This window comes from Lithobates pipiens, unplaced genomic scaffold, assembly GCF_037356315.1.
Source record: "Lithobates pipiens isolate NorthernLeopardFrog02 unplaced genomic scaffold, aLitPip1_a1.2 Scaffold_28, whole genome shotgun sequence".
In the NCBI taxonomy this organism is placed as follows: domain Eukaryota; kingdom Metazoa; phylum Chordata; class Amphibia; order Anura; family Ranidae; genus Lithobates; species Lithobates pipiens.
The window spans coordinates 173,639,654-173,658,362 of NW_027507789.1; the positions used below are offsets into that span (position 1 = coordinate 173,639,654).

The 18,709-nt window shown below is 43.6% G+C and overlaps 1 protein-coding gene across 1 annotated transcript in view; it reads left to right on the forward strand.

Moving 5' to 3' along the window:
* LOC143935830 (vasoactive intestinal polypeptide receptor-like) overlaps positions 1-18,709 on the forward strand; it is a 228,802-nt gene that overhangs the window by 149,221 nt on the left and 60,872 nt on the right. The window contains exons 9-10 of the mRNA XM_077459946.1: positions 8,260-8,326; positions 14,064-14,155. Coding sequence (XP_077316072.1) covers positions 8,260-8,326; positions 14,064-14,155 — 159 coding nt within the window. The remainder of the gene's footprint in view (positions 1-8,259; positions 8,327-14,063; positions 14,156-18,709) is intronic.

Below are 18,709 nucleotides of genomic sequence, written 5' to 3' on the forward strand. Positions count from 1 at the left end.
AATTATCGTGACGGGTATAAAAGCCCGAGAAGTTAACCACGTAGAAAAATAAACGGCCTGAGTAGCACAAGAAGGCTCATTTAGTGAAACCAAAGTAGTCTTCTTGTGAAAACATAATCAATACTAGAATACAGTATCTAGGCAAAAAAATAATATAAAGAAAACTGGATGGATCTGTGTACTAACCACTGAGAAGCAGGAAATGGTTGACATGATGGTAGAGGTTACAACTGGGGAGAACAGGGAAGGAAGGGAGGGGGGGGGGCATGGTATTAATAATACAGTGACGCGTCCCAGAATCCTAAGCAGTATGGATTCCTTGCTGACAACTGTGAGATCTTCCGGCAGATGGAGGACGCCAGCTCCGGACAGCATCCTCAGAACCAGGCGTGGAACGCACAGGACAGCTTGCTGCGGGCGGATGACATCATCAAAGCTGGACACGTTTCGAGAGCGTGCACACTTGGCGATGTAAACGAGTCGCACTCCTTTGTAAACAGATCTGTTGACAAAGGAGCGCGACTTGCTCTCGAAACGCGTCCAGCTTTGATGACGTCATCAGCAAGCTGTTCTGTGCGTTCCATGCCTCATTCTGAGGATGCTCTCTGGAGCCGGTGTCCTCCATCTGCCAGAAGATCTCACAGTTGTCAGCAAGGAATCCATACTGCTTAGGACTCAGGGATGCCTCACTGTATTATTATTTTTTTGCTTTCAAAAGTTTTTATTGAAAATAACAGAATTTCCATACAAAATAAATGACAACGTCCTTCTATATAGAGATCATAGCATAAAGTTAAAAGTGAGCAGTATACAGTATATTTTCAACATGGTATCTACTCCATATACATTTGGAATTCTATGACCAATGCAAGGTGAAAGCATCTATATGGTGAACAATACATGAGAAGGAAGTGTCAATGAAAAAAAAGACACATTTTCCAGATAACAAAGGGAAAAAAAAGAAAAAACAAAGAAAAAGGGCAGTCTTGAAGTCTGAGTAGAAACCAAGGATTCCATTTGGCGTCATTTACGGGAATAGAATCGTGTAAGGTATGATTTTTTTTCGGCTAGCATCATATGGTCTATGTGCAACAACACCTGTGCAAAGGGGACCACAGGCATCTTCCAGTGCAGGGCTATTGTCCAATGCATGGCAATACAAATTGAGTGGATCAACCTCACCAGGGGTTTGGGGGTGTCAGGGGGAGTCTGAAATAAGAGACAACACTCTTGCAATAAAGTTATAGACTTCCCCGCCAATTTATCAATCAATCCAAAGACCTCCTTCCAGGTAGGTTGAACTATTGCACAATCCCAAAATAGATGACGGAGGGTGCCTAAGTGGTTGCAGCCCCTAAAACACTCGGGGGCTGTAAGGGGTAGATTTTATGTAGGCGTGCAGGGGTGTTATACCATCTTGTCGTTAACTTAATAGCAGTTTCTCTAATTGTTAGTGATTTAGTGCACTTATTCATATTATTCCAGCCTTTCTACCAATCTAAACCCCCCTCTACTAGATCTAGTTCTTGTTCCCATTGGGATCTATATTTTAAAGTGCATGCCTCATTTACTGACTCCAATGATTTGTAGTCTCCCGAAATAAGGCCTTTTTGGAGAGGGCAGGTGTGACAAATGTCCTCAAAGAGAGTGGTAGAGTCAGAGGGGGGGTCCGGGTAGTGTTTAAGAAAAAAAAATTGAATTTGTAAGAAGCTAAAGTATTCCGTATCTGGGATGTGATAACGGGCCTGAAGGTCTTGGAATGTGGTGAATTTCGTCCCCGCAAGGAAGTCGCCCAGCTTGGTCAGTTTTTGTTCGGTCCAGGCTAGGAAGGTTTCTGGGTAGTCATATGCTGGGGTAAATCTGGGGTCACCGAGATAAGAGACCCCTAAGGCATTTGCGAGACTAGGTTATACTTAGACTGGCATTGTTTCCATAGATGTAGACCCATGGCTACAATTTGATTTTATTTGCTAGTTCTGTGTTAGCACGATTCGAGGACCACATCAACACAGGAAGGTACAGGGGAGCGATAGAATTACTTTCAAACTTGACCCAGGGGACCTTGGAGTTTGTTCCAGTGGGCTTGTTGTGTGTATCTACAGGCTAAGTATTAAAGCCATATTTGGGGGACGCCTAGGCCTCCTCTTTTTTCAGAACGGTATAGAACTTCCTTGGCGAATCTAGGGGGTTTATCTTGCCAAACAAATCTGTTGAGATGGGCCTGAAAGTTAAGTAAATATGTTTTAGAAAGTCTGACTGGGAGAAAACGGAATAGGTATAATAACCTAGGAAGAATTACCATCTTTAGGGCGGCAATCCTACCTATGAAAGGAATGTGGAGAGGGGCCCAGTGTTTTCTTCAATTCCATGATCAATGAGGGGTAAAAAAAAAAAAAAAGTACAAAAAGTCTGCCAAAGTCACTGGAGAGTCCAATACCTAGGTATGAGAGGTGAGTATCAGCCCAGGAGAAAGAGTAAGCTTGTTTAAGATGGCAAAGTTCTCTGAGAGGGATACCAGCTGGGAGGGCCACCGACTTCGTAACATTGACTGAGAGTCCAGAGACCTTGGCAAGGTTTGATAGAGTAAGCAATAGATTAGGTAGGGAAATTAGGGGGTTAGTAAGTAACATCAGCATGTTGCCGGCATACATACAGAATTTGTAGGAAGAAGGACCTTTGGTATAGCCGGTTATGTCTGGGTTGTTTAGTATAGCTATAACGAGGGTTTCTAGGGCCAGAGCAAAAACAAAGGGGGAGAGAGGGCACCCCTGTCTGGTGCCTCTGCCTAGTTGGAAAAAATATGAATTGCAACCTGGAAGCTTGATGCAGGTCTTTGGGCTTTGATAAAGAGCCTGGAATGCATACAAAAATTCACCCTGAAAGCCCATGCGTTGAAGGAGAATCCTTATATAGCGCCAGGAGACACTATCGAATGCCTTTTGTATATCTAAGCTAAGCAAAAGAAGTTTTTGGGAGAATAAATTGGCATCTTGGATAATGTTTGTTGTGAGGCGTATGTTGTCTGTAATTAATCTATGTGGAATAAAGCCGGACTGAAAAGGGGATATAAGGGAGGGAATAATTCTTGCCAATCTGTCTGCTAAAATTCTACTAAAAATTTTTAAATCATTATTGATGACAGAACTGGGCCTATAGTTCTGGGGAAGTGTATGGTTCTTGTTTGATTAAGGACATATTAGCCAATAGCATCTCTTCTGGGAGACTACTCCCTTGTAATACCCAGATAAAAGGTTGGACTAACCTAGGAGCTAGAGATACAGAGAATTTTTTATAGTATAACAAAGAAAAGCCATCTGGGCCTGGGGCTGAGCCTAATTTTAGTGACTTAATTACATTTAGGAGTTCTGAGATGGAGACAGGAGCGTTGAGTGATTCTAGCTGTGAGGGAGAAGTCTGATAGGATTGATTCATTTAGTCTCCATGAGTGGGAAGTTGGGGCAAGTTTAATAAATTCAGTTGTGAAAGAGGTTGCTTGGTGGTCCGACCAATCGCAAGGGCGGATAATAGCATCAGTGGAATTCGCTAGTATTATAGGTGAGGTGTAAATATAATCCAATCTCGCATAGCTATTGTGAGGATGGGAAAAAAAAAGTAAATTCCTTAATCCCTGTATTATGGGCTCTCCATGTATCAATCATCTGGTAATCATGTAAGCCATTAGTGAGTGACCTGGGAAAGGCTCTACTAGTGGCTGTAGCAGAGGAACGATCTAACGTGGGATTAGCTACCATATTAAGGTTTCCTCCTACTATCATATGGGGAGAATGATAGCAAGTTTGTCAAAGAAAGTTTTAAAAAAGGTTGCAGGGCTGTCATTAGGAGCATAGATAATCGCAATAGTCAGTTCTCTGTTGTGTATAACTCCCTTTATGATGACAAATCTACTTTCCCTATCTTTATATATTTACTTAACCTCCATTGGGAAGGAGGAGTGTAGAAGTATGGTGGCACCTGGCCGAATGGAGGGAGAAAAGGGATTGGGGGAAATTTCTATGGAGAAGTTTAGGGTGAGAGGAGTGGGAGAAATGAGTTTCTTGTATCAGAAGAATTTTGACACCTATTTGTTTTATAAAAGGCAAAAGCCTTGTGTCTCTTGCTGGGGGAGTTAAATCCCGTAATATTATTTGAGACGCAAGTGATTGCCATAGGTGATATGAGATCGATCATGCGACTGAAAGATTATCAATTCAGGGCTTTGAGGCAGGAGGTAAAGAAAGATAGGGAACCAAATTGAAGGCCTATAGAGGGAGCCACCATCTTTCCACTGAATAAAGCGAGAAGATACCACCAGAACATTACATAAACCATTCTGTGATAAAATAGAGAAAACTTATAGACATCATAGATGCTATGACATATATAAACAACCTTCAGACTGTGAACTGACTGACCGAATAAACAAGACCAAAGTGGGAGTATTAAGGAAACAACAAAAAAAAAGTTCAGGAACCATAAGACCGTTTTGAAAAATAGCTGTCGGAACGGGTCAGCTAGGGGGTGAAAAATGTTACCTGAAAAAATAAAAAAGCAGCGAGACAACTAGGCTGTCCACACCGTAACATGGTGTGGTTAGTGACCGAGAAAGTTACCTTCTGCTGGGTGGGGGAAGCGTGCTGCAGCTCCAAGGGACAGAGTTCTGAGATGACACGTTAATCTGCAAAAAAATAAAAAGGGACAAAGTACAAACTGCCATACAGAAGTGTTGATACACAAAAAACTCATGAGTCAGCGAGGGTGCTCTTCATTATGGTCTCCGATCTCGTAGCGAATCCTGTGTCTCTGTCTCTCCTGGGTGGTGGGATCTGCCAGATTGGTGCTGGTCTGGGGGTGGATGGTGGTTGCTGGATCGTTGCTACATCAAGGAGGCCCAATTTCACCAGGATCTCTTGACCTTCTTGGATAGAAGTGGTGGAATAGGTGGTGCCATTATGGGGGACTAGCAGTTTAAACGGGAAGCCCCATCTATAGCGGATATGTGCTGCCTGAAGATCTGTGGTGATTTCCTTTAATCCCCTTCTTCTATCCAGGGTTGCAGGGGAGATATCCAGATAGATTTGGATGAGGTGATCGTCTAAGGTGATACAGTGCTTGTTCCAAGCATCTCTTAGGATCTCTTCCTTAGTTAGAAAATCTTTCATACAGAGAACCACATCTCTAGGGGGTTTGTCATCTGGAGGTAAATTATTGTGCCTGTTTCTGTTGTCGAGGTTTTCGACTTGGGCCTGAATTGTAGAGAAAACTGAAGCCAGTGCCTCATGTTTCCTGCTGAGATCATTATAGGCTATGGCAAGCTCATTATGCTTTGTTTCGAGTCTCTCAGTCCTTGTACCCAATGCAGTGATCTCTTGTGATAAGGCATGTGAGGTTTTATGCAGCTCAGTCTGGAATTTATTGGCCAGTCTCATGTACATCGCTTCCAGGCTAGCATCCAAATCTGCTTTGGAGAGTGCAGAAGGGTACTTACTGTTGTTGATCACTGTGAGAGAAGGAACTGGCATCGATGGAGGTGTTGGTGCTGGGGAGTCACTTCTCCCCCCCACGCCATCTTGTACCATGCTGTATCGCTCCCGCGTGCAGAGGAGATAGTGTGTTAGTGTGTTCTGAGCAGCACCTCAGGGTTTTTTCCTCCTCTACAGCATGCATCGGGTTACAGTGTCTTGAGGGGTGATAAAAGCGCTGTGAAGATTAGGGTTTATGGCCCTCTAGATGCCTCAGAAGTCCAGAACGGAGCGGAGCTAAAGCATCAGGCATCCATTCCTCTCAGAGCCGCGCATTCGCCCTGCCTCACTGTATTATTAATACCATTGTGACTTTAAGTGCAAGGTGTTTCTTCAGTGTCACTGACACCTGTGAGTGTGCTAAATGATTACCTTACTGCTGTAAGGTAAACAGCATGTAGAGGAGAGAGGGAGGGTGAATCCCTTCGGGTTGGTGTATTCCTGCGCATTCCTAATGGCTATGGAGCAAAGCCAGAGGGGATAGTTTCCTTTCCTTCCAGTGAATGGGTATCAGGGATCGCTCAGATGCTCAATATACCGGGGTATTGAGAGGGGATAAAGAGCCTACTATGGTGTAATAAGTTTAAAAGTTAAAAGCTGAAGTTTATTAATGAAACGGTAAAAAACTCACATTTCAGTGTATGGATCGCACAAAAACGAGCGCCGAGCTTGTACGATCCATGATATCCATTCACTGGAAGGAAAGGAAACGATCCCCTCTGGCTTTGCTCCATACCCATTAGGAACACGCAGGAATACACCAACCCGAAGTGATTCACCCTCCCTTTCTCCTCTACATGCAGTTTACCTTACAGCAGTAAGGTAATAATTTAACACACTTGCGGGTGTCAGTGACACTGAAGAAACACCTTGCACTTAAAGTCACAGTGCCACTGGATATTACTGCATTATCACTTGGTGTTCCTGCAAAACACCCCCACATCTGCACTTTTGCACACTGGACCCTGAAGAGCGTCCAACCTTTCACTTCGGACTTTTTATTACTTAATGTTATTCACGTCGATTCATTCAGCCTATACTTTGCATATTTGCACATTTATTTACTGCACACAGTAGCATTGCGTATTACAATTGCTTTTATTTGCACATTAATTTTGCCCAGCAGCACTTTGTGAGATATTTAACTTTTATTGCTCATTTTATGTGGATTTCACCCATACTTATCCATTTACTTTACTGCATTTATGGCAACTCTATAAATGTATTTTCAATATTAACTCTAGGAGCGCAGCACCACCCACTGCTTTATTTTCTATTTTTTGGGAATAGTTTGACCCCTACGGTGTCTGCAGCACCTATACACCTTGTTCACATTTCCTCTTAGCGCAGGAGTACCTACTTTCCATTATTAATACCATGCCTGTTTATTTCTACAATATGTGAGTTGAGCTACATCTATTATTAAAAGTGTTATTTCTAAACTATTGCACCCAGAGGCGTCTCTCCACTTGTGTTTTGTTGCAGCTGAGGAATTGGTTTCTACCCTATTATAATGGACGCTTTCTGTTCCTCGTCACCATTCCTAAATAGACTCTTTTAGCCAATATTTATTTTATGGACTGATCAGACTCTATTTTTATCATTACCTCCCTTTTTCTTTTTCTTTTTTTTATTTTAACAGATTTATATCTGAATATTTATGATGTCTGACTTGTTTTACGCCTATACTTGTTATATTAAAAATTAAAGGACCTGTGAAGGAAATAAATGATAATATACTCATCTTTTCCTGACTTTCATAGGGGTGGCCTCCTCTGCAGACGGGATCTCTAGGAATGCTAAATAGCACTAGCTATACACTAGTGGATTTTTAAATGAACATTTTTACGAAAATATTTGTACGAAAGTTCTTCAGCACATTTGAGGGCTTGATGAACGTTGTCCGAAACTGCTATAAAAGAGTTTACTTTTAAAACTTGATTTTGGAGTGAATTGACTATCCCAAACAAATACCACAATCACTGTTAGTAATGAATTAATTCAAGGAAAAAAATTCCACCCTGCTCTGTCGAATTTTTGAAAGTCACCCTGGCCCCATTAGCCATTAGAAAATCAAAAAAACTTTCTTAAAACAAAAAAATTTTGAACAAAATTCTACTAACGTATGGCCAGCCTAAACTTTGTGAGAAGACACTGTACATTTCCTCTGTGGTAAACTAAAATCAGAAGTGCAAAATCCTTGTTGCTTCCAGCTTCATAGTGTCTCCCCTGGCCGTTAAAGTAGTTGATTAAATAGATCTATGTTTGATCAGTTGTCTTGGAGGGCAAGGGAGGCATCATGGCTCTAATCTACCTCTGATGAAAGACTACCTGTAACCGTATATATATCCTAAACCTATTTAGTTTTGAATAATATAGGGAAGAAGTGCCCAATCCTTACTCTATTTGTGATTCACCCCACAGTTTTTCCGATTGCATTGTCAATGAGATCGAAATGATGGGATATCCAGAATTTGTTATCACCAGAACAAGAGGTGAGGGATATCTTCCAATGGGGACATGTGTTCCGGTGATAACTGTCTAACATGGGAGTTTCCCTCCCTTTGCAGAGGTTTCCTCTAACTTCCTGTTTTGTGTCAACAAGGGGAGGGAAATCTCTTCAATGGGACACAGACAGCATAAAATAAGCTACCTGGGATTTTAACCCCCCTACTGTATTAAAAAAAAAATAGAAATGTACTTACTAAAACTAATTTTTTTCTCCCCTTTATTCACACAGATGCTGGGATGATTATGAAAATAATTACTGGTGGATAATCAAGACTCCAATTTTGGTGGCGATATTTGTAAGTATGTTTTATATGTTCAATTTATGATTTGTACATAGATGCTGGTGTAGCACCCTGGTTCTAAACAGGGCTGCTAATAAATCTAGTTGTGCTAGGTGGTAACTATCCTGGCTAATTGGTAGTCTTTGATCCACTGCTTTATGTCTTAAGTCTGAGTTTAATTTGTAGTCTCTCTCTTCTGTCAATAGGTGGCACTGTTGCCTTTGGCATTAGGATGATTGATTACAGTGAATTCAGGCGATGAGTAAATAAGTTGTCTCAGCCAATTAGCAGGAGTTTCTTTCGCTTTGCATGCTGGGATAGGCTATTTATTTGGGAGGAGTCAGGTGATCAGGGTTCTTCCCGCCCTGGGCTGTGGCCTAGGTGGATGTGTGTCAAACAGCTCCTGACTGCTAGGCCTAAAGCCTGAGGCCTATCCAGGGGTCCTACTGGCTGCTAGGTCTATAAAAGGTCTATCCAGTAACTTAAGGTTCCACAAAGGAGGAGCAGCAAAGGTTTAAGCCTGAAGCCTGGGGCAGAACCATGTGTGTTAGAGGCTCAGCTTGAGGGGAGTCTGTTCTTTGCCAGGGGTAAAGGAGAAGCAGTTGCTGGAGGGACAACCACTCCTGTTACCAGAGGCAAATTTAGAAAGGATGACGTTCTGAAGGAGTACCAGAGCAGACGCTTCACTAGCCAGGGACAGTAAAGTAAGTGAGAAAGCTTCAGTGGAGACTCATCCAGGAATACGGCTGTGAGTAAAAATTGAAGGAGTACGGCGTATATCTGTAAGTAAAGCTTGAAGTAACGTACAGCGGTTAGCTGTGGGTAAAGCTCGAGGGATCCAGCAGGTAATGAGGTAGTGAGAGGTGGCGAGCTGAGCTTGAGGATCTACAGTGGGATACTCTGAGTTAAACTAGAAGATCTACAGTGGGATTACTATGAGAGAAGTTGTTTCTATAGGAGACAGCAGTTGCTACAAGATACCGATTGCTGCATTCAGCTTAAAGGCCCCTTTTCTGTATTGCTGTCTGCCTAGTTCTATTTTTGTCTGCGGAATTTGCCTAATTGCTATTGCATTTGCTTAAGGGTTTCCTGTGACCTAACCCTCTCTCCCACCGTTCCTGTTAAGAGAAATAAAAAATCTTTGTTCATTTTTACAAAAAGTGGCTGGTGCCCAATCTTTCCACCTTGCACCACACCCACTATGTCTAGTAACCTGTAATATCAGTATCCATGGCTCTGAGGATCAGACCCCTGGAAGTCGGGGAGACCGCTACACTGGTAATTCGGCCAAAACTTTATATAATTTTTGATGAGGAGGGTTAAGGTTTATTAGCAGTAGTTAATTTTTTATCAATTAACAAAATGGAAAGTAAATGAACGGAGAAGAAATCCAAATCAAATCAATAATGCCTTTGCCTTCAAAACAACACCAATTCTTCTAGATACAGTTGCACACCGTTTTTAAAGGAACTCTCTTCATGTAATCCTAGACAGACTTGAGGGTGTAGAGATCAGGGCTTTGTGGGGGCCAAAGCACCACTTAAAGGACTCCTTGTTCTTCTTTAGGCTGAAGGTAGTTCTTAATAGACATGTGCAATTTTTTTTTCGTTCTGAATTGAAATTCTGACTTATTCAGGAAATTCATATGTATGTATCAGAATTTCCAAACGTAACAGTAATGAATTTCAACAAATTAGAAATAAACAATAATAAAAATAGTGGAATTTATTTCAATCGGATGTTTGAAGCATCCGAATTAAACAAATGATTTGAATTAATTTGATAATAGCTGGTTGTTGAGGTGCAGGGGGGCCTCCCGGTTGCTTCCCGGTTGCAGCGTTCTTAACCATGATTTATCTACTGTCAGCAGGGACTCCTCTCTGTTTTTTTTTTTATGTCAGCAATTGTTTGTTTACAACACAGGATTCCCCGCTGACAGCAGGTGAGTCATGGTTGTTAAGGATGCTGCTGCCGGCTATTCTTCACACAGAATTCGGATCGGTCAATTTTCTATCAATTTGAATTGTAATCCTTACAAAAATTTGGAATTTGTTTGAAAATGAATAAACAAAATGCATTCCAAAAAGAAATAACGAAACAAGATTTTTAGCAAAAGCAATCTATTCAAAACAGAACAAAACAAATCTTCCTATTCTGTGCATGTCTAGTTCTTAATGACATTGGCTGCATGTTTGGGGTCGTTGTCCTGCTGCGAGATACATTTGAGGCCAATCACACGCCTCTCTGATGGAAAGACATGGTGGGTAAATATTTGCCTGTATTTCTGAGCATTGAGGTTACCATTGATCCTGACCTAATCTTCAACTCCATTTCAGGAATGCAGCCCCAAATTTGCAAGGAACCTCCGCCATGCTTCACTGTTGCCTGCAGAAACTCATTATTGTATCGTTCTCCAGCCCTTCTAAGAACAAACTGCCTACTGCTAGAGCCAAATATTTAACATTTTTACTCATCAGTCTGGAGCACCTGCTGCCATTTTCTGAAACCCAGTTCCTATGCTTTAAAAGGTTGTTTATTATATAAATGTTTCTGTGTAGCCTTGAGTACTTTATACTAAATCAAATACACTTCAGTAACTATGAGCTAAGCAGAAATTTGCCATACATTTTTGCAATCTTACCCTTTCCTGTATGTAGTAAAATGCATTATAACAGGGGTAGGCAACCCAGCACGTGAAGCCTCAAATCCCTCCCCATCAGCAACACATGGAAGTGTCGGCGAGACACTAATGCACTCCAATTTCAGAATTCCTCACACTGCACCTGCACTGAGGGGGAGGCACGGTGCCCCCACACATTGTAAAAGATGGGAAACATTGTTTGGTTCTCTAATTTTGCTGTAGCTGCGATCATTGGCTTTTGTGATGGGGAAGAGATTGGGTGCAGTTCTGCTGGGCGGTCCCTATTTTCAGGAAAAGAGGACTGTCTTGGCCACTGCTAAAGCCAATCACAGTCCTGCTAGCCCTGTCCACCATATGGAGGAAAATTACTCGCTTGGTTGCCACTACTAATCTCAGAAAGAAGGGATTTCACTGTGATTGAGAAAACCACAATCAGGTGATAGTTTGTGGAATTACTGTTGAGCTTCTGGGAACTCTGTTGAAATTATTCCTGAAGCTATGTGTCACTTACTACTGAACCCCGGCACTCTGTGTCCCTTTAAGCCACAACCAGTATTCAGCGCAATGAAAATCACACCCAACCACTTTTCCTCAGCTGCGGGGGCCCAACTTATGATCCTCCACATAGGCCCACTGCTTTCAGAAAATGCCCCTGACCTGAGCTCATCATTGCGCATCCATTCCAGATGCTTGTATGTGACATCACATACATCACATACATCATATACATCACATACATCACATACAAGCACGTGGGTTGGATGTGTGAGGTGGATCGGCAGGATGAGTGTGCCAGGACCGGTAGATGTTTCTCATCTGTGATTCCTTTCACCACTCTGCATATCATGCATATCATAGATGAGGGTACAGCGGTGGAGCATATGAGTAGGAGGGTACAACGTTGGGGAAAATGAGCAGCAGGGGCTGAGAGGTGGAACAGAAGAGCAGGAGGTGGTGGAAGAGATGAGAAGGGGATTCAGCAGTTGGACAGAAGAGCAGGGGGATACAGTGTTGGGCCAAATGAGCAAGGGGGTTCAATGCTGGGGAAGAAAAGCAGGGGGGTAGAGCAGTGGGGCAGATGTGAAAGGAGGTGTATTGGTGGGGCAGATGAGCAGGGGGTTACAGTGGTGGGGCAGGAGAGCAGGGGGAACAGTGGTGAGGCAGAAGAGCAGGGAGGTACAGAGGTGAGACAGATGTGCAGGAGGTACATTGGTGAGGCAGATAAGAAAGTGGGTTACAGTGGTGCGGCAAATGAGCAGATGGGTTCAGTGTTAGGACAGATGAGAAGGTGATTCAGTAGTGAGACAGAAGAGGATGGGGATACTGCGGTGGAGCAGATGTGCAGGGAGTTACAGTGGTGGGGCAGATCAGAAAAGAAGTACATTGATGGAGCAGATAAGCAGGAGGGTTACAGTGGTGGGACAGAACAGCAAGGGGGTACAGTGGTGGGACAGATGTGCAGGAGGTACAGTGGTGGGAGGGATGGGAAGGGGGTTCAGCACTGGAATAGAATAGCACGGGGGTATAGTGATAGGGCAGATGAGTAGGGGGTTACAGTGGTAGGACAGATGAGCAGAGGGGGGTTCAATGATGGGCCAGATGTACAGAAGTTACAGTTGTGGGGCAGATGAGAAAAGGGGTTACAGTGGTGTGGCAGATGAGCAAATAGGTTCCGTGTTAGGACAGATAAGAAGATGGTTCAGTGGTGGAGCAGATGTGCATGGAGGTACAGTGGTGGAGCAGATAAGAAAGGGGGAATATTGGTGGGGCAGATGAGCAGGGGGTTACAGTGGTGGGACAGAAGAGCAGGGTGGTACAGTGGCGGGGGGCAGATGTACAGGGGGTTACAGTGGTGGGACAGATGAGCAGGGTTGTACAGAGATGGGGGCAGATGTGCAGGGTATAATAAAAACAGAAATGGAATGCGCACACACCATAGTGCATTACCAGAGATGATTTCATAATAAGACATTTTTGTAAAAAGTGGGTGCTCACAAAATGCAACTGATATGCACAGAGCACGGGGTACAGCTAACGCATTTTGATCGCACACCTCCTTCCTCAGAGCTAGATGTGCAGGGGGTTACAGTGGTGGAGCAGATGTGCAGGGGGTTACAGTGGTGGGGCAGATGTGCAGGGGTTTACAGTGGTGGAGCAGATGAGAAAGGGGGGTACATTGGTGGGGCAGATGAGCAGGGGGGTACAGTGGTGGGGGAGATGTACAGGGGGTTACAGTGGTGGGGGCGATGAGCAGGGGGATTACAGTGGTGGAGCAGATGAGTGGGGGGTACAGTGGTGGGGCAGATGTGCAGGGGGTTACAGTGGTGGGGCAGATGTGCAGGGGGGACAGTGATCTGAGGTGTGAAGGTGCATCAATTGGAGCCGATCTGAAGAGTTTACAACATTTACTTTATAAAAAATCCTTTTCGTGATTGAGAGCGTGAAGTTGACATTTTTTTGTTATAAAATTGGCACTCTCAATTTCTTTGAAAACATTTTCGGCACACTGTGCTCCAAAGGTTGCCTACCCCTGTATTATAATAATGCATTAAAAAAGTGCCAATGAATGGCTCAATAAAAGCAAATCATGGCACAGCCCTACAGTCAACTCTCTGTACCTTCAGCATCCAGGCTCTCAGATCACCCACCTGAGCCCATTCAGCATGGACACCAGCCCACACATGAAAATGGAAAGTGTGAACCAATATCTCAGCCCTTCACACAAGATTGGTTGCGTTTCCCTACATTGCACTGCATAGCAATTGCATGGGGTCCATTAGATCTGCTGCAGGTGACAATGTTAGATTAACGACACCCTGAAACAAATTGCAAAACACAGTATGATTACCAGAATTGCATTGCATGGGTGTGAACACCCATACAATGAGATTTGGGTGCGGGAAAAAAAAGGGTCCTGTGCCGTTTTGGTGTGGATGTGATGCAATTTGAGCCGTACAAAATGTATGTGAATCACATGAGGTGTTCCGCATGCACTAGTGTGAACCTAGGCTGAAGGATGGGATAACTAAACGTCTTACTGTCAGGGACAGGAAGGAGCCATAGATTGCCCTGCCAAATCTAACATGTTGGTTTTCATATCTTACACTTCAGATAAATTTCATCATATTCCTCAATGTGATCAGAATCCTCATGCAGAAAATCAGATCTCCTGACATCAGTAAAAACTACAAGCAACAGTACATGTGAGTAACTTTAATAATCATATCTAGAAACAGGTGTCTTGTAGCCAGGGCTTTTTTTCAGGGGGGACGTGGGGGAACGCAGTTTCCCGCCACCTCCAGCACTAAATTTATGTAATGGCAAGGGGTGCTGGGGATGTGCTGGAGGATCTATTGATGATTTCCACTGGGGGACCACGACACTAGCGACTACACTGGTGGAGGTCTATTGTTGCTGGTGGAGGATCTATTGTTGCTGGGAGGGGTTTTTATATTCCTGGGGGGTCCGTTGTTGCTTAGAGGAATCTACTGTTGAGAGAGATGTCTATTGTTGCTGGCTGTTGGAGGGTCTATTGATGCTGACTGCTGGGAAATCAGTTTTTCTGCTGGGGGGGGTCTATTGTTGCTGGGGTAGATTTTTGTTGAGGGGAGGCTGGGTTGTGTGAGGGAACTATTGTTGCTGGGATATCTATTGTTGCTGGCTGCAGTGGATCTGTTTTGCTGCTAACAAATTCTGTACAAATTGCTTAGCGCCTCAAAATGATACTTGGTTCTGTATTCTCTCAAAGGGGCGGTACTGGGAGGTGGGTAGGGGGTAGAACCAAGGGACGGTGCTTGGAGGTGGGTAGGGGGCAGAGACAAGGGGTGACTTGGAAGGGGGGGAGTTCCTGTACCTATTCTCTGAGAAAAAAAGACCTGCTTGTAGCACTGGGGTTCTTGGTTCTACTGACAGAAAATTATCTGCATGGAGATGAGGGTGGTGCACGTCACAGGTATACCATTAAGCCCTTGTACACACGGTCAAACATTCCGACTGAAAATGTCCGATCGGACTGTGTTGTTGGATAATCTGACCGTGTGTGGGCTTCATCTGACTTTTTCCGTTGGAATGTCCGACCAACAAAATTTGAGAGCTGGGTATAAAAATGTTCCCACAACATGATCCGATCGGACTTTGTCCGATCATTTGTAGAGAATTCTGATTGGACAAAGTGCCACGCATGCTCAGATCAAATTCCTAGACCAAGGCTATTGGCTACTAGCCTGAACGTAGTCCCGTCGTAACTAAATAACGTCATCACGTTCCGAACGATTGGATTTTCCAACAACTTTGTCCGACGGTGTGTATGCAACACCAGTTTCGGACAAAATCCGATGGATTTTGTTGTCGGAATGTCCGACCGTGTGTACAAGGGCTAAAAGAAGACAGGGCTAGATGACACAATTTAATAAAACTGGAGAGTGCAGAATCTTGTGCAGCTTTGCATGGTAACCCAACAGCTTTTAACTTTCTTTGCAGAGCTGCACCAGATTTTGCATTTACACAGTTTTAGTCAATCAACCCCAGTGGCACATGATAACACTGGTAGACACTCACGTGCCCCAGCAATGGAAGACTGATACTGAGGGGTTTGGGTAGGATAGAACTTGACATAATGCAAATCTAGAAGGTAACAGAGTAACGACTGGGTGGAACGTGGCTGGTCAGGAACAAGAAAGCCATTCTGGCAGTTATTTTAATTTGACTGCCGCCTGCAGGGGAACTGTACTCCGGCAAACATAAACCTTTAGGCTAGTCCAGGATAGCACATTTCAGGACCAATGTGCCTCAGATTTCTTCTAGTATCAGCGTAGGATTATGTATTTTATTGAGCTGTGATGTGTAGAAGTAGTATTCCTCAAAAAAAATTCCTTTAATCAAGACTCTTCTCTACATCGCTGCTGGAGCTGGTCTTAAGTCTGATGGATCGACTTCAGAACAACCAGCCTGCCCATACATGGATTGAAGCTCAGCCAGTACCTGCTGAATTGGCCGAGATTTAATTAATGTATGGCCGGCCTTAGTGTCTTTTGAGTCATCAGCTGCACACACTCTGTCTGATTCTGAGTCACACCAGTTTTTGAAAGTTGAGATTATCCTAGAGGAGTTGTCTTCCCCCCATGTAGCTCCTCAGTGGAATCTGACTCAGTGGACTCAGTGGAATCAGAATCTGTCTCTCTCTTCACTTTAGAAGCCCCTGTTTAAGGCTCAGTTCACACCATTGTGAATCGGATTCAGGATCTCCTCATCAAATTCACAATAACAGGAAATTTTGACCGGCTCTCTATGGAACCAGTTCACATATCTCCACAGCGGGTCCCGTACGTTTTGAACAAAAATGCTGTGTGTCTTTTGGTCTGTTTCAGGTCCGAGTTCAGCCCAAAATTCAGGCTAACATTGGACCTGAAATGATGAACCAGCACGCCTTGGATGCTTGCTGTGAGTCGCATGCGGCTCATATGTAAACCGAGCCTGAACCCATAAGAGACATTTCTGTATCTACTCTCACCTGCAAGGTGGTATTCATTGTACTCATCACCTCTGCAAAGCGAGTGTTTGAACTGACAGCTTTATTCTGCAAGGAAACCTTTTTTGGTTTTGCATAGGTACGAGGTGGTTTCTAGACCCAAGACTTTCTTCTTGCCTAAGGTCGTTTCTGCCTTTCAACTCACTCAAGACATCATTCTTCCATCCCTACTATCAGGCTCCAATTCACCAAATGGAAATTTCACTGTATTGTTTATAAATGGTTTGGGCTGGGAGAGTCTATTTCTCAGCCACTGCTTCTTTCCAAATTCCAGATGGTCCCTGTGACAGGCCAAACCAGGACAGGGACTTTTGCAGGGGACTAGGGGCTTGCCTTCTACCCACTGATTATGGCCCAGGAAGGAGATCAGGAATATTGTCTGCTGCCCCCGGTCAGAGCATGGAAAAAAGCTCAGTTCAGCCTCTGATCCCATGGAGAGAGCAGATCATTCTCTAATGATGGACAACAACGTGATGAATGCTGAGAGCGAGGCTTGGATTCATTTTATGAATAAAGACAAAAAGAAAATTCTGGGTTGGATGGAAAGGTGTAATATTAATCTTGTACAGGTTAATGGTAAGAGGAATTATGGTGGCCCTCTGCTAAGTTCGTGCTGAACTTTCGTTGTTCGGTCATTGTTTGTTAGGACGCAAACAGCCGAACAAACGGGTCGTTCAACCGTTTGTACCCCCCCCCCCCCGAACCGACCACAATGTATTGCGGCGCTGAACAGTGCATTGGAAGCAGTGATTGGCTGAAGCAGTGAAAGCTTCAGCCAATCAGGACACAGAGCACTGTCAGAGTGATGATTGGACATTGTCATCATGACTCATTCCCCTCCCGCGGTATAAAAGTATTCTTTCAATGGCAGCCGTTTTTAGTGTGATTTCGGTATGGAGAGAGATAAAACTGGGCTCTGTTCAGTGCTATTAGTTAGTTAGTGTGGTATACTGTGCTATTTTTCTTCAATTGTCAGTGTAGAATATTATTTTAGTGTCAGTCTAGGGATAGTGTGAGTGTAGTGCGGACGCCCATCATTCAGCTTTGCATAGTGTACAGAAATTGTTGTATGTGGAAAATACTGCACTGTGAACAAAGATATTAGCGACCTAGCTGCCAACGCTACTGAAGACTACACAGTACAGTACAATAACTAAACCAAAAAGGCTTTTCGCTTGAGTTGCCGAAAACCATGTGAATAACTTAAATATCAGTGAAAGGTTAACAAAACAATAGTTTAAATATCAGTTAAAGGTTAGCAAAGCAATAAATTGCATAAAATTCATAAACAAATAAAGTCTATCAAGTGAACATTTGTTACACTCTTCAAAGTGTGCAGTAATAATCACAACTCCAAACATGAAGTGAAGAAAGAAGGAAGGTGAAATTCAGCCTCTGATATGACATCTGGAAGCATAGAGTAATGACACCACCACTGTAGTAAGGGAAGGCGGCTTACCAAATGACGTGGACTCAAGAATAGGCTTACGCTTCTCAAGTCATGTAGGCCTGTAGGTTATCGAAACCCAATAATCATGCGTCTTATATGTCATCTCCAACAAAACCTCAGACCATATAATCATCAGTGAAATTCATCATGTAATATTCAGTCATCCGACGGGAATAAGGAGCTCAGGTATCATAAACCATGCAAATAGAAAACCAGCATAGCGTGATTTTAACACACAATTTTTTAAAAAATAAATAAAAAATGTACACACACATTTAATTCAATCGTTAATTGGCATAATTAGAAAACAGCGTTGTCTGTAAGGGGGTCCAGCCGACGCGTTTCAACGAAACAGTCGTCATCTGGGAAGATGCCAGATGACGACTGTTACAGTGGCTTTGCATGCAGCAGAGGGCCGTCATCGAGTACCTGTGCCAGTGTGGCACAACGACAGGCTTAGGCCTCCTTGGCTTTTCTTCCCTATGCCAATGGCTGATCTGTATTGTCACCATTTGAGGAGGCCAAAAGGATGGTGAGCAGTGACAGTGCATACATCAGTGACACAATCACTGTTGTGTTCCTGCTGGAGCAGACTCTGCATGGCATTATAGACAGGGCACTAGAGGCAGAGCAGCAGGAGGAAGAGGAGGACTTCCTTTCCTCTCAAGGCCCACACTATCCAGACACCATCATTCCTATGTCACAGAACACACAGGTGGTGAGAGGAGGATTCTAGCACTTTCATAGGCTTCGAAGAAGTGGAAACATTGATTTTTGACA